Source organism: Argentina anserina, chromosome 4 (genome assembly GCF_933775445.1).
Source record: "Argentina anserina chromosome 4, drPotAnse1.1, whole genome shotgun sequence".
Taxonomy (NCBI): domain Eukaryota; kingdom Viridiplantae; phylum Streptophyta; class Magnoliopsida; order Rosales; family Rosaceae; genus Argentina; species Argentina anserina.
The window spans coordinates 26,032,004-26,047,070 of record NC_065875.1 but is presented as its reverse complement, the minus strand read 5'-3'; the positions used below and the strand labels follow the sequence as shown (position 1 = coordinate 26,047,070).

The 15,067-nt window shown below is 38.0% G+C and overlaps 2 protein-coding genes and 1 pseudogene across 2 annotated transcripts; all 3 read right to left on the bottom strand.

Moving 5' to 3' along the window:
- Positions 1-2,932: 2,932 nt before the first annotated feature.
- LOC126791308 (plant UBX domain-containing protein 7-like) lies at positions 2,933-4,920 on the bottom strand. Its single transcript, XM_050517745.1, has 5 exons — positions 4,587-4,920; positions 4,032-4,305; positions 3,864-3,953; positions 3,671-3,739; positions 2,933-3,567 (listed from the first exon to the last, which is right to left on the bottom strand). The coding sequence occupies exons 2-5, from the start codon at positions 4,287-4,289 to the stop codon at positions 3,361-3,363; spliced, it is 624 nt and encodes a 207-aa protein (XP_050373702.1). The 5' UTR covers positions 4,290-4,305; positions 4,587-4,920; the 3' UTR covers positions 2,933-3,360.
- Positions 4,921-4,931: 11 nt separating this feature from the next.
- Positions 4,932-8,050, bottom strand: LOC126791304 (leucine--tRNA ligase, cytoplasmic-like; annotated as a pseudogene).
- Positions 8,051-13,509: 5,459 nt separating this feature from the next.
- LOC126791319 (uncharacterized) lies at positions 13,510-14,776 on the bottom strand. The gene is made up of 6 exons (XM_050517758.1): positions 14,734-14,776; positions 14,327-14,487; positions 14,042-14,246; positions 13,861-13,949; positions 13,635-13,788; positions 13,510-13,562 (listed from the first exon to the last, which is right to left on the bottom strand). The coding sequence occupies exons 2-6, from the start codon at positions 14,372-14,374 to the stop codon at positions 13,519-13,521; spliced, it is 540 nt and encodes a 179-aa protein (XP_050373715.1). The 5' UTR covers positions 14,375-14,487; positions 14,734-14,776; the 3' UTR covers positions 13,510-13,518.
- Between the last annotated feature and the right edge of the window lie 291 nt (positions 14,777-15,067).

The following is a 15,067-nucleotide window of genomic DNA, read 5'->3' as shown; positions in this document are numbered from 1 at the left end:
GTTGATCATCATGGCTTGGGACATATGGGGCATTTTAGATCAACATTAACACATTGGCTCAACTCAGGGCCAAATTAGAGCTACCTTTCTATCTAACACCAAAAAGATAATGGAATTTAAAGGCATCAACGTACGGTTAATTGGTTAGGACTTAGGACCTGGGACTAATTATATATTTCAATTAAGGGTCCATTTTCAAATCTCTATCAAGATTAATGCATGGCTAAAAAGGGTTGAAATCCCAAACATCAGGAAGAGTTTTATTTCAAGATTCATGGGATCGGGATTTTGATAGCTGGTGCCACAGTTGCTTGCGTGTGAAGATATCTAACCCTCGTAATTTAATTCTTAGTAGAATCTTTGTGTTTTGGCCAATATGTGCATCGATTCATTACAAGGATGTCAAATGGTAGTTGGAAATGAACCTTACAAAGCCGCAAGAAATGGCTTTTCTAGGAGAGCAGTGCCAGTGAAGGAAAAATGAGTTGGTATTAGGGTGAAGCTGAATTGGTGAAATAATAGTGAAGAAGGAAATACAGTATTCCCCAGGTGAAAAAATAGTTGTGTGCTTCCAAATCAGGATAATCCATCATTTATGCTTTGCATTGAAGGAATCCTTATATTACAACTTCCTTTAAATTTGGGAGTTCTATATCAACCAAGTTTTATTATGTTTGAGACAGAAGTTAATGTACCATTACACAACCTCTTTAGCATTACGCCTGAATACAAAGAAATACCGAACTTCTTGAATTGACTAATTGGAGAACAATTTTGGTCCTTCTAATATCAAAACTAATCATGTTGAATTAATCTCATGTCTGTAAGAAATTACACACATTTGTTCCTTCATAAAATAAGTATATGTATTATATAATACAACTTCATTGTAGTGACAAAAAAATTATATTATGTTTGTCCCAGTATACTATAAACGAAACAACAATTTCATTTATCAAAACACAATCATATCTTCTATTAATAAAGCCAAAATGGAAGTTTCATAGTCAAATTTTTGAACTACTTAAAGACATGTAAAGTAGATTCTTACATAAAAAGATTTCTTCAACTACGAAAACGTTCCAAAAAAAAAAACAGCAGACAAACCCTAACATTCTTGTTGTTCTTCTAACAATGCAAACCGATTCGACGTTTCAGTTTTGCAGATGTTTATTCTTGCAGAAGGTGCAATCCACAGCAAGGAGTCCATCAAGTCAACATTTATAGTTCTCAAACTGCAATCTTGGTCAATTGACATTCTTTAACAGAATATCCATCGTTCATAGTCCCCAGAAAATCGGAAAAATGGAGATTTTGGACATTGATGGCTTTTAGTCTACGATGATATCCGTTGAAAGAAAGTTCCTCTAGGTCATCAACACAAATGTCGATCTTTTTCAAGTTGAAGGCATTATCCACGATCACCTTTTCACATTTTGAAAGAACAAGCGTAAGAGATTCAAGGTTCTTTGCTTGATCATCAACTCGAAAAACTCGTAGCGGCTTGGAATACTCTACTTCCAAGGACTTGAGACTAGAACTTGAAACATGGCATTCCATGTTTTCAAAATGACCACGATTAATTGACAAATGCTCTACGGAAGGGCACTGCGATAATACGGAGGAGAGAGCGGTTTTGTCAGCAAACCATGAAGATGAGAAGAACAAGCTTTTTAAGGAGGGAAGAAGGCGGTCATCATCAGCTTGAACGTTTGCACTACCAATGTGTGTAATTCTTGTGCCATGAAGCTTTAGACTCGTTACGAATTTTGCATTAGAAAATAATGTCACCCAGGATAAGTTGTAGGAGTCGTAAACTTTATTTCCACATTCAACGCAGATCTGGATACTTTTCAACTTGAAGGATTTATTCAGGATAACCTTTTCACATATGGAATATGGTTTCTCATAGCAAAAAAATGTGAAAGATTCGAGATTTTTAGTCTCATTGTGAACATGAAACTCCTGAAGCTCCATACAGTGCTTTAGTTTCAGGACCTTGAGACTAGGACTTGAAACACAACACTTGAAGTCTCTAAAGCTGCATTCCGTGACTGACAGACACGTTATGGAAGGGCTCTCGAGTAGTAAGGAGGAGAGAGCATTGACATCAAACCGCGCACGATAGAAGGACATGGTTTTTAAAGAGGGAAGAAGGTACTTGTTGTCCCTTTGAAGCTTCAAACTTTTGATGTCTGAAATCAGCACATACTCCAGATTTAGACGTGCAAGAGATTGTGGATTATTATTAGCAAATGCTGCCCAAGGTAAGCGATACATCTTTTCACATTCCGCAGTCACTTTTCCATTGATCATACGTGTTTGAGTGGGGCGAATTTCTAATTCTTTGAGACCTCTATTGATTGCACGATCCAACCACCTATCAATGACAGTAGCTTCTCTGCCAACTCGATACCAAAACATACTCAAGCGGAGCCTTAGTGTTTCTACGACCTCTTTCTTCTCATATTTCTCATGATATTTTAAATACCCTTTTAAGAACTTGATGAACTTCATGTGTCGGAATTTGTTTTTTCTGATAGGATATAGATGGTCATAATCCTCCTCCTCGTTGAAATTTAGTGCAGACGCTGAATAAATTGGACGAAATTGCTTGGAAAGAAAGGTAGCCTGGATGGCAGCTTTTGTAGGAAGATGATTGAGGATTTTGTTGATAACAAGGTTTGGTAAGTCGTCAAGGCCGGGCATTATGTGATCCAAGGCTATTCTCTGCGATTGTGGTCGATATATGTCTCGATGATCTTTGCTGTTGTCTCCGATATATGCTGGTCAATGACCTTAAATAGTGTTCAATTAATAATTATTCTCATATCTAGTAGGAAACGGAATCCTAATTAGCAAAGGTCTCCTTAATGGATAAGGAAGAGAGCTAATTTTGGCCTTAGTTATCCTTGACTATTAATCTCGTCATTCCATCAAAATCCATCAGCCATTAATCACACACCTCAGCACCTAACTATTAATTACACCCTTAATTTTCGAGGCTGACGACCGTCTATATATTACTCCGTCTGCCGTTAATTATTTCCTCTCAAGTTCATCTTCTTCAAACATTCAAAGTCTTTTTTTTTAATACATCTTCTTCAAAGTCTTTCGTGTTCTGCTTCCTCAAACAATTTAACCTAGAGTACTTCTGATATCCAAGATTTAGTGCTACTCCCTGCGTGAAAATGAAGACATCTGTTTTATTGATTTCAAAGGCTCCATTGCTATTTTCCATCAGCATCTTGCTCCTTGTGAACAAAAGGCCCGAACCTGATCAAAAACTTTTATTCACGACTAGCTGGCTTCGCTACTGCCTATCTTTAATCCTCCCGTTCGATCAGATAAAATTTTTGATCACTGTATATCATCTAGGTGGTTCCTGTAGTTTGACAAGTGATTGGTTAATTGTAGACTTGCCTCCAGCAGACATTCCGGTTGAACCATTCCATACCACGAACGTATATTTTCACCATTTATGGGGTCAATGATAAGCACTACCGGTGTATATACCAAGTTGTAGTAGGTGCAAATCTTCCTGACTTCATTTGAATCATCATATGCCTATGTCAATAATTGGCAAAATAACATCTCACAAATACATATTTCTAATTTGTTTCATCAGAACTATCCTCTGATATAAAGGAACTGACTAGTGACTACTAACCTGCCAGAAGATAAAATTAGTGCTGATGATTTTCGAGACAGCTTCATGAGCCCAGGTGTCTTGATTAATCTTCGCAAGTTAGCAGTATATAAACACCAAAAGTGAATTTTCTCAAGAAAAAAAAAACACCAAAAGTGAAGCCATGTCTACTGAACAAATTGAGAAACTAACCAATAAACGAAATGATACCTACCATATGTGAGCTTATTTCCTTAGTCGATTGCAAGTTTACCGGGAACCATTTGTCCTCGACAGAAGCAGTACGTTTTGCCTGAATCATTAGCTACAAGACATTAAAAGACCACATATTATGGGTGTACATGAGTACAGTATAAAGACGTACTATGCATTAAGTTCATACCTTCTTGAATGAGCCCTGAAATAATAGCTCATAGGGAGGATGATATAGTGGAGCAAGGTTAACCTGGGAGTTGAGCATCATTTGGTTTTTGTTCTCTAAGATCAGAATGTTCCATTTTCTCCTGGACAACAACTTAAATGGATGTTTCTTTTTCTGCTGGTACAAAAGCTCAGAGGGAGGATGAGACGTGGGAGTGAGAACATTATCTGAGAACTGAAGACTTTGAATTCCCATACTCCAGGAGCAGGTACGTTCCATTTTCTCATAGAAGTCACTGAATAACATCCATACTTTGTTAAGAAATGAGTAAGAATTAAATTAAAAAGACACATACATCACAACTTCTTAAATTTGAGGCATTAATTTGAATTAAGATAAACAGAAGTGTTGATTCAAATTGTATACTTAATGCAAGGAGCACGAAGATTCAAGTTTGATTAGTGAAAACTAAAACACAACACACGGGTTAAGAAGCAAAATTTTCTGACAAAGAGGGTGCTCTAGGCAAACTTGCAAATATATATATCTGCCACAAGAATATAATTACCGGCTCACCAAGGCTGCAGCTGGTCTGAATTAGTTACTACAAAACCCTCCTGTTTCAAATATTCTCGCCAGACATATTCACTATAGTGTGGACAGATGGAGCAATTAATTAGACGTGTGTGCACATCAATATAGCGCAGCACCAGATCATGGTCCTTACCACAAGGACCGCCGGAAACCCTATACCAGTCCCTGGCAGCTTGAAGTTGAAGAAAGCCAACAATGAGGGCTTCTTGAAACAAGCAAGCCTGGTAATAGTGATCACTGTTATGTACAGCGATATTGATCTCATTCGCAAACACCTTGTCCGCAAAAGTACTTTGGTGTGGGGGGGGGGGGGGGGGGGGGGGCATCTCTTCTGATTCTTCTCACAAAAGAAGAAGAGTCTGCAGCAGCAGCCATATAGGCTAGTTGTTCACTAATCCATGACATCTCTTTAGTGAGCTTTCGGATAGCAGAATTTGCAGTATTAAATAATATTCTCGGAGAATTACCACCATCACAAGAACAAGCCAAGGAGAGACTCATGGCATCAGTAGAATAGGCAGCTCTCCAAACTGTTGGAAATACTGGTGGTTCTCCAACCAACAGATGTATAATCTTCTCTGGAAGTTCGTCTGTGCCTGAGGATTTGACATTTCCATGGCACATCATCATTTCTTAATCTATGATAAGCTGAACAACACTCTAGCTTAGAGATTAGGAATGCCCGTCGTGATAAACCACCAAACAGGTAGTTTTCAAACCACTTCTTCCGATCATCCCCCAGTTCGTCATCACTAGGATAGTGAGGGTTGTCAGAGATTGATCAACATGGACAAAAACGCCTTTCTCTTCCCACCATTCTCGAACCTCTGCTTCAATCTCTAGAAGAATCTTAATCTCTAGGAGAATGTTCTCACCTTCAGCTGCCTTTTTGTGTAAAATTGTTTGTCAAAACAAACCAGGAAACACCAAAAAGATGACTGTTATTCAAGGCTTCAAACAAACATAATGAATTAATAACAATCTTGGACCCGAACAAAAGTCCACAATTCTACAATATGTATGAACCTATGAATGAATAAATAAACTAGTGTGACCTGGCAATCAAACAAACTAAGAAGAAGAAGAAGAAAATTTATAACTTGCCATTTTCCTAAGAGCAGGTTTGGATCTGTCCATCATGAGCTGAGGAGGTGCTGAATAAAATCTCTGCGAGATGAGAGAGTGGTGAAGAGGAAATTGGGAATTGCAAAATCTAATGTTCCTACATTTTTATGGAGAAAATAAAGGAATGATTAGGAGAATGTATGGCATAATTATAGGATCTAGATATGTAATTTAATATGAGAAACAAAATAATTAATCACCATTATAAATCTCAAACGAACATAACGGTCAGGCCTTTCTGCAGAAGCCAGTAGAAGAATCAATTGATCGGTCCAGATATGGGATCTGTAGCCTTAATTTTCAGTTTTAGTTCGACATCAAATATGTTCTATTTCAACCTCTTATAGACATCCTGATGATCCATCTGTATTTCCATGAATATTGGACTTTTTAACACTAGCCTGTTTTGTTTCTGAGTACATCCTCAGAAGCATGAGTTTATAATGACAAGCACTCCTGAGCCACATTTGGAAATTCTGCAACCCCATTTGTGATGTATCAATGAACTAAATGAGCGACAACACATTGATCAATGGACCTACTAGCTTTTCAGGCTCAACATACATGATTGCATCACCTGTCTCAAATAGCTTGCTCCTTATCAATGGTTTTGCCTCCTGGACTATGCTTCTCTAAATTCTCCCACAAGGAGGTTTCCTTTCAGAAAATTCTTTCAAGCATGTTAAACCTTTTGGCTTCTGCTAGCTTCTCTATCTCACTCTCACTTCTTATTTTAAGATCTTCCACAACCTTTTCCGGAATATAGAGTGTTGGCATGATGTCAAAGGCACTCATCCTTCACTTCATGCTTTTCTCTAAAAGCTGGTTTCAGTTTTGATTGTTTCAGTGCAAGGCCATATAATCATTAGGAGCATCACCTGGTACACTAGTCAATATCCTAGTACCTTCCTCTATTAGGACGGTCAACATTGGAAGGGCATAAATGATCTGATTGAGAGCAAGCGGAGACTTCAATGGAAGGCCAATCGAATCATAGTTGGTCAACTCTACCAAGCAAGAAGGTTTTTCTGGAACCCTAGAGTACTACTAATATGCAAGATTTAGTGCTGCTCTGTGCATGAAAAAGAAGACATCTGTTTCATTGATTTCAAAGGCTCCATTGCTATCAGGCAACACTTATGCATTTGTTTGACCATACAAAGTCTCAGGCCTCAACATTGTGGCAGCAAGACAAACTTTCATTCCCTTCACACTCCCAACGTAGGAGGAAAGAGGGTTCAACCACCTCCATTTTGATGATGGGGTGTATTCTTGGGGTTGAACACCTTGACCAGTTGTCCTGTCACGATATGCACATGGCTGACCATCCAATGTAGCAGACATCCTTCACAATCTTTCCCACAGATTTCAGTTTCCTCATCTGCCATCTCACAAAATTGTCAAAATATGAATTCATGTCTGTTCTAATAAAGGAGCGCCTCCAGTCACAGCCCAAGCCAAAAGCTTTGAGGGAAGTACCTCAACCAGTTTGATGGATTCTGGAGCTCTGATATATCAATGTCAGACAGGCCAATACTTTTACTGGGCATGCCACTGAGGCGGAAACCAAAAGGGAGTAGCACAATAGCACCTCTTAATCGATGAAAACGTAGACAAAACTCTTAACTTTGAGAGTGAGGATGCGCAAATAACTATTCAAGTTAGGAAGAGTGAAGTTCCCATAAAACTTGTGCCACAGTTCAGGAGGCTTTCCACGAGACTCAGCCCTGAAAAGTGAAAACACCATTTTCTTCCCACAAGCTCTGAGCCTTCTCCCCAATCTCTTTGAGAAATGTTCCCACCTCCAACTGCCATTTCAGTGACCTTCTACCCTTGTTTGTAACTCCAAGGATTTGGACAATCTTGCACTTCCCTCAACCAAACTGCATTACCACGACGCATATATGTTTGACAATTCATAAATAATACTGAAACTGAAAGAAACAAAACACACTGTATCCGACATTCCAGAAAAGCTCAAGAATGAAGAACCAAACAAGCTAAACAACCTAAAGATCACAAACTTTTGAACTGAATTTTCCGGCAGGAGCATTAAAAAATCGTAGAGCGGTCTCAATTTTAAAGATTGATGAACTATGTTTAGAGTAATGGATCACTGAATTAGACATGACATTTAGAACAAGGTAAGCAAAGCAGGAGTTGGGTTGTTTACTCACTCAATCAGCTTGGTCGTTTGGGATTCGGGGACCCATGTCGTAAAAGCCAGTCACCTCCTTAATCAGAATGAATGACCGATCGTTGTCTCCGGCATCCTTTGCTGATGTTGTGGAACAGTGGAAACTGGAAAGAGAGGAACAACCTCCCAAGGGAGGTGTTACTTTTACTAGGCACATGTTTTTACCATTTTAATGATTTATCACTTACTGTGGAGCTCAATAGTTGCTACTTACTAGTCACAGGCTCTTGTCAAATTTGTGACAGATATGTTTGTTATTATTTTCATTTGAGGTGCATCACTGATCACTCGTCATTTATATTCAGAGTGCGCTAATATGACACCCAGTAACACAACAGTTCAACACTACAAATCACTGGAGCTTCTACAAACTAAACCATGACACAGCTGCTACTTTCACTATATATTATGAATCTCGATACGAAGCTTGATCTGCTGCTTACCCATCCCCACCTTGCCCACGTTACATGACTCTTGGGTACCTAGCTCTTTCAGTACATCAGAGCTCTTCAATTTTTCAGCAGGCACGTCGCTTATAAAATGGTCTGACATGATCGCATTTCCGGCAGCATCTTGCTCCTCGTGAACAAAAGGCCCAAACCTCAAAATCTTTTATTCACGACTGACTTCGCTATTGCCTATTGGTAATCCTTCCAGTTCAGATGAATTTTTGTATGACAATTCTCATTGTAGAATGGCGCACAACAACCGGTTAGCTTATGAACAAAGAGATTACAAGTTGTAACTAAAAAAAATAAAAAAATTCAGGTTTCAGACAAGCATACCCGGCCTTGATGTAAATCCTTAATAACAAGGTATGTCATTCCTTTCCCCTGGCGTCACTTAAATAGAAAAAGCAAGCCACCGGCCTGCAAATTGAAATATCAAATTACAACATGCATAGCTTGATTCGGTAGCAATAATGATCAACCAAATCATACCGTTTATTTTACTTCAAGTTGTTCCGAGAAATGATGCAACTCCAATGCTCGACCAGCCAGGACACATGAAGGCAAAATGGCATACATGAAAGTGAACAGTAAACTAAGTCACAACATAACACTTGGACTCTGGTTACGTAGAAATCTAGTCCACAATGTATTGAAAGTAAAAGTTGATTATATCTTATTGAAGACTAGGCGTGAAGCAAAAGTGGATATAAACAAATATCATAACAAAATAGAAGAGGACTCTTATTTAAACTAGCAGTAATTATATATATCAACCCATAATTAAGACCAATGCACTAAAAACAAACATAAGGAAGTAAGAACCTTCTACTTGGATGCTGAAGTTCTGCAACCAGCCGTAAAAAGCAAAGTAGAATCTTGAGAAACTAGTAACTTCATGTATATCATAGCTGTTTCTACTTTGCAAAAGGAATAACCCTTGCAGATTAAATCATATGAGACAGGCTCAAATGTTGATAATGGATTAGATACTGTCATACACTAACTAGTACAAACAAGACTAAATGATAAAGTAGTCGAATACAGTATGGAAATGTCCAAATGAAAGCCTGTAAGAAAATTACCTTTGAAGCTTATTTGATAGGACAACAATAACCAGAATGTAACAAGCACCCACATCGAATGCTGCATCATCCTCTTACTCCATTTCCAAAGACTAATAGGTGTGGGACTTACCTGGGTTCACTTCATATATTGCTGTGGATTCATGCTCCATTGATAGTCAGCTTCATATGCCTACTTTATTTCTTTCTCTAGCACTGTGGCTTTTATTTTATTTTCCTTCTGCTTCCTTCCATGCCTCTTATGGCAGACCATCCTCTCTGCTGTTCTTCATTTGCTCTCTATTGCAGCATCATGTTTGGCTTCTCCTCCAGCCTACGCATTTTGATCAAATTGTTATTATATATTTCTAAATTTTTGAAAACAAAAAAGTATATTGTTAGCGTATAGTAAATCATCATAGAAGTCAAATAACATTACCCAGTTTAAATAGAAACAGATAAAATCAGTGTTCTAAAAAGCAGTCTAGGCAGCCGCGTAGGCGCTAGGAGGTCACCCACCGCCGCGCTTTTTGTCTCGGCGGCCATCTGTGGCGTTTTGTGAATTAGGCGACCATCTAGACGGTCTAAGGCGGTCTAGGTGACTTTATTCAGTTTTAGGTGGTCAACCATCATTTGACAATAAAAAAAAACCTAAAAGAGGCCGCAACTCTCACTCTTTGTATCTTTTCTGAAAACTGAATCTCATCAGTAGAAGAAGAGGAAAGAAATATGAATATTAAGTTTGAGTCCGATACTGAAGGAGTTAGGGAATAATTTGGCGAGAAAAAAGTTAAGATTTAGTATTATTGCATTTGTCTCATTATTTATCTTTTCTTCAAATATTTTTTTATGGATTTTATACTTAAGTTATTGTGAATTTAGACTATTTTAACTATTTTTAAAATTAATATTAAACATCATTATATTTTTAATTATTAAAATAGTTTAAATATATGTATAAAATATAAATAAATATTTAATAATTCAAAACCGCCTAAGCACCGCCTAGGAGGCCGTCTAACCGTCTAGGCGCTAGGAGGTGGCTGTCCGCCTGCATATTGTCTAGCGCTTTTTATAATCTTGGATAAAATGTAACAAGTTCCGCCTGAAGCAGGAAGCACATAAACACATATAAATAGTGTTCATGCAAAAGCAATAGGAACATGTGTTATTCAAAAAGCACTCAAAAATAATTCAAACGGCACCCACTTCGAGGAGGCAGTCTAATGGGAAAAACCTTGATAGTTATGTGTATTGGAGAAACTCCAAAAGCTTCTCCATTATCTTGGCTCTGTCAATTTTAGAGAATATTAGCATGTTTTTCACTCCAACAGCTTCTTTATTTTATTCTCTAAAATGGAGAAAGAGAAGAAAGAGAACGAGTCATTCTCAAAATTTACAGCAATATGCAAAACTTTGCTAATGGAAAGAGCGTTCAATTTTTCACGCTCTTCAACACTCCCAACCACGTGAATCTTATCGACCTGAATTTTTTTTTTCATTTTCTCTTTTCAATAGGGATGGGGAGATAGAAGTCCTGGTAATACTAGTCAAGGCAGCAACAAAAGACCAATTTAATTCTTCAATCCATTACGTCGGTAGAGAATCTCAGCCCAGAAAGAGGAGAGCATCACAGGACCAGAATCAATTAGTAGAACTGAAATAACCCAGAAACCAAAATTACAGACACCAAATCATCAAAACTACCCAACCAATTTCTGAGTTCACTAATTAATACACTCAACAAATCAAGCTCAACAAATTCATTTCAGTTGATTGAACTTATAAACACTAAATCTCGACCAATTCCTCTACCAAATTGTTGTAATTGTGTTTTTAGGTTTGTGTTCATCCCGTATAACTGGTTTATGTTCTGCTAGTAGCTCCTTTTATGCAGATTTGATGACAATCATCAAGATTTTTATTGTTCGATTTGTCATATTGCTTGTAGTATACATATTGGTTACTTGCAGTATATATAGTGATTGATATAGAATGGTCTCCTGAATGTTTACTCATTGGATGAATCAAAGGAGGACTGAAGGAGGACAGATGCGGCCAACTCTACCTGATAATTGCTTATTCAACTAGTCTTCTTTAGTTGGAAATTGAAGCATAACTCGCTGTATGTTTATTGGAATTGCATTGTTGTTCAAAACACTTGCTATAAAAGTTATAGATAAAAATAATTATGGCATTCATATACAACATTATATGTATAATATTCTGAAGTGGTTTTTAGAGTCTCTGATTAGATAGTATTGTTAGTTATATGTTTGTTTACTGAACCTATGATACTTGGTATTACTCTGTCTTCTTTTTTTTGGTTACTACATTGTCTTGCTAAATAGTATTCTATGTCTATGTATATCTTTTCTCAAGGAAAAGAAAAAAAAAAGACATATTATGTGTATCAGTGGATTGAGGGTCAGATGGTGTGGTGCTGATTACTGAACAAGACGAGCTAGTTGTTTGTGGTTCAAGCTTATTGAGGATCTCGTACAAACGCTTCCCTTAGTGCTAGTTGTTTATATAATTGACTGCGTCCATGTAGAATATATTTTATTGTTACAATAAATAATTACGTTGAATAATATATGCAGAAATCTGCAAAATAGGGAAACAGCTCGTCTGATCTTGAGTTAATCTTTTTTTTTTCTTTGAGACTTGAATCTTGAGCTAATCTATGATTGTGAGAAGTTGGTCTAAATTTCATATATTGTGCTCATTGATGGGATGTGCAAGGAAGCAAACTTTAGTGAAGTTGGGACGATCTTTAGGGAGATATCCAAGAGGGGGTTTGTTCCAGACATGTATACACTTCATGGATTGCGGGGCTCTGTAGACAGGTAATCTGATAGAGGCTTTTAGACTCAAGAATAAAATGGTGAAAGAGCACATCAGACCTGATCTGTTGACTTATACCTCACTTGTATCTGGTTTAGCAATTAAGGGACTCATGGGAAGCACACAGGTTTTCGATGGTACGTTGAAAAGAGGAATTACTCCTGACCGTGTCATCTTTGGTATTCTAATAAGAGGGTAGTGTGATGAGGTTAACAGGGTTGCCATCTTGAGCTAATCTATGACTATAAGAAGTTGGTATAGCAAAGAACAGAGTTGATCTACCTTCGACATTTCTATGCGCTAATGTATCGTAAATATATATTTAAAAGCATTGTTCGAAAGTTATGCCAGTCCACATAAGCTGCTTGTTACATTCCCAAACACTCATGTTCTCACAGGTTCCCTCAGGTGACGGAATTCAAGCCACACATGGTAACAACTCATAGTAAGTAGTGAGCACATATGGCCATGGGGGCAAACCGAAAATCATATTAGGTGAAGCGGCCTAGTCCTATATTAGCAGTTATGCAAGGTAATTGGCTAAGCTGCCTATATCTAAAACATGTAATAACACAAGAAACACACACAACTCACAAGTATCTCTGAACTTTGAAATGTAAGCAGTTGTCAATTCGACCATGGCACATTACTGTATCGCAGACACCTCCATACAATTGCAGATCGGCTTCATGCCACAGTACTGTTAACTTAATGATAGATAATATGAGCAGAGAATAATTTTGGTCAAGTTTTGGAAAGTTTTATGATTTCTTCCTTATTAGAATTTTCTTTATTGTTAGGGAAATTTTGCTTCATTATTAGGGAATCTAATGGACTACTTGATCCTATAGTTCTAGGGTTTAGGCTCTTAATATATGGAGGACTTTGTAGCCTTTTGTATGAACCCTATGGTGGCAGGTTGTCCTGCATTACTTGATTCTATGGTGGACTTCTATGATGAGAAATGAGGGGAAGGCTTGGGGCACTCTAGATGGGTGGGAGGACAAGTTAAACAACGGGTTCAAGGTACAAGTCCATAAAATTGATGAACACCGAAAGTTATCCTTGCAAACATCCAGAACAAAAACGAAAAAAAGGTAAAAGTACATACAATTCAAAGTCTGTATTTCCCACAGAAAATTATCCCAGGTTGCAAACTAAAAAAAAACAATACTCTCACATACCCTTATGTTTGTATCTGAACTCAATCAGCAGATGTAGGATTGTTCAGGTTACTCCCTCTTTCTTTTCAGCAGATTAGTAGGCAAAGAAGGACCTGCAAACAAGCTCACTGATTCAACACAAAGAAACTAGAAGGGATATAAAAAATAAAAATAAAGATTTGTACCTGGTTGTTCAGTTGGACACCATGTCAAACTGAACTTCCGGCATACGGATTCCTCAGTGTATCTCTCCAATGCTGATGCAGCAACATCATGCGATGAAAATTCAATCATGGCAGAAGGTGGGCGGGGTTTCTCAAACAATGTCACCTTCAAAATCTAAAACAAATTTAAGATTAATTGAAAAAAAATGCAAGTAAATTCGAATCAACACTCACAAAGATGTCTTACATGGCTCTGCAAGTGAGAAGGGAATACATGTCGAATGAAGTCCTCTCCCATCCCTTCCCCCAGATTGTTGATGCAGAGAATTTTGCTTCCTGCAGATCAGGGCCAATATTAGGGTGAACCAAAAACAAAAAAGGTATTTTCCTTGTAACCAACCGTGTGTAATTGGGTTTGTGACCCATACCTGCAGATGATGACTGTTTCACCTTCACCCTAGGTTGCCAACGAGCCCACTCCAGATTGAACCTCCAGATATTGTTTGTTTTGGGCATGATCTTGTTGTGGAAGCTGTGCAGTACCATTCCAGCAACCTCAGGGGTCGCAAATTCAAGGTAGGCATGTGTATGCTTCAATGTCACCTTTGATACATCAAAATTCACCTTGCGGATCTGCGATTAACAATTAACAAGTACAATTACGGTAACCGTGGCACCTTAATTACAGATACAAATGTTGTGATTTCTCAAACCTGACTGGAGAAGTCTCCGAAGCAGTTGCGAAGGTAATCCTCCCGCATCCAACGCTTCAACCCAGAGATGTAGAGGGTGTGGTTTGGTTTTTTCAATGATGAAGAACTCGCCAATGGTCGAACTGGATCTGCATCCTCTGGATGGGTACTTGGGTAGGCAGCTGCAGTGAGAAACATATAAGAACAACTTTCCAACAGCAGTTCCAGAATCAATATCAAAAACACAATTAACAAAAAGTTCACCTGATAAGCTAATGAAGGTATACTGGTAAATTAAAAGCAACATTCCAACAGGCAACAGCAAGTTGAGCGCACAATACAATCTAATCCATTGAATGGTCTGATATAGGTGTGAATGAATTACTTTATACAGACTACAATCAAACACCAGATGGGAAAGAATGTACCTCCTTGAGATGTGTTTGTAGATTGCGGCGGCTTCTTTCTCCAATTCAGAGCGAACTTCAGTTCTGTCCTCGGCATGTTTTTGTTTTGGTATTTCTTCAAGACCTCTTCCGCTATCTCACCCGAGGTAAATTCAATGAACGCATATCTATTACAATGTTTCTGGCTGACAAATTTCACCCCCGTGATCTACAAACAGGTAAAACATAGCATTAGATAAGTTTTCTATCCAAACAGCAAACAACTGATACAGGGGACCCCAAAACATCCTAACCCATGAAAGATTCCCAAACAGATTGAAAGAGGTTATGAATTAACAAACAAAGCACAACGCCC

Bases quoted from the DNA above. Each gene is read 5' to 3' on its own strand.
- LOC126791308 (XM_050517745.1), bottom strand. From the start codon at position 4,289: ATGGAACGTACCTGCTCCTGGAGTATGGGAATTCAAAGTCTTCAGTTC. The intron at 3,740-3,863 runs GTAGGTATCATT...TAACTTGCGAAG, and splicing joins AGGAAATAAGCTCACATATG to ATTAATCAAGACACCTGGGC. The intron at 3,568-3,670 runs GTTAGTAGTCAC...TTATTGACATAG, and splicing joins CTAATTTTATCTTCTGGCAG to GCATATGATGATTCAAATGA.
- LOC126791319 (XM_050517758.1), bottom strand. From the start codon at position 14,374: ATGCGGGAGGATTACCTTCGCAACTGCTTCGGAGACTTCTCCAGTCAG. The intron at 13,950-14,041 runs GTATGGGTCACA...CCTGATCTGCAG, and splicing joins GAAACAGTCATCATCTGCAG to GAAGCAAAATTCTCTGCATC. The intron at 13,563-13,634 runs GTACAAATCTTT...GCTTGTTTGCAG, and splicing joins GTGTCCAACTGAACAACCAG to GTCCTTCTTTGCCTACTAAT.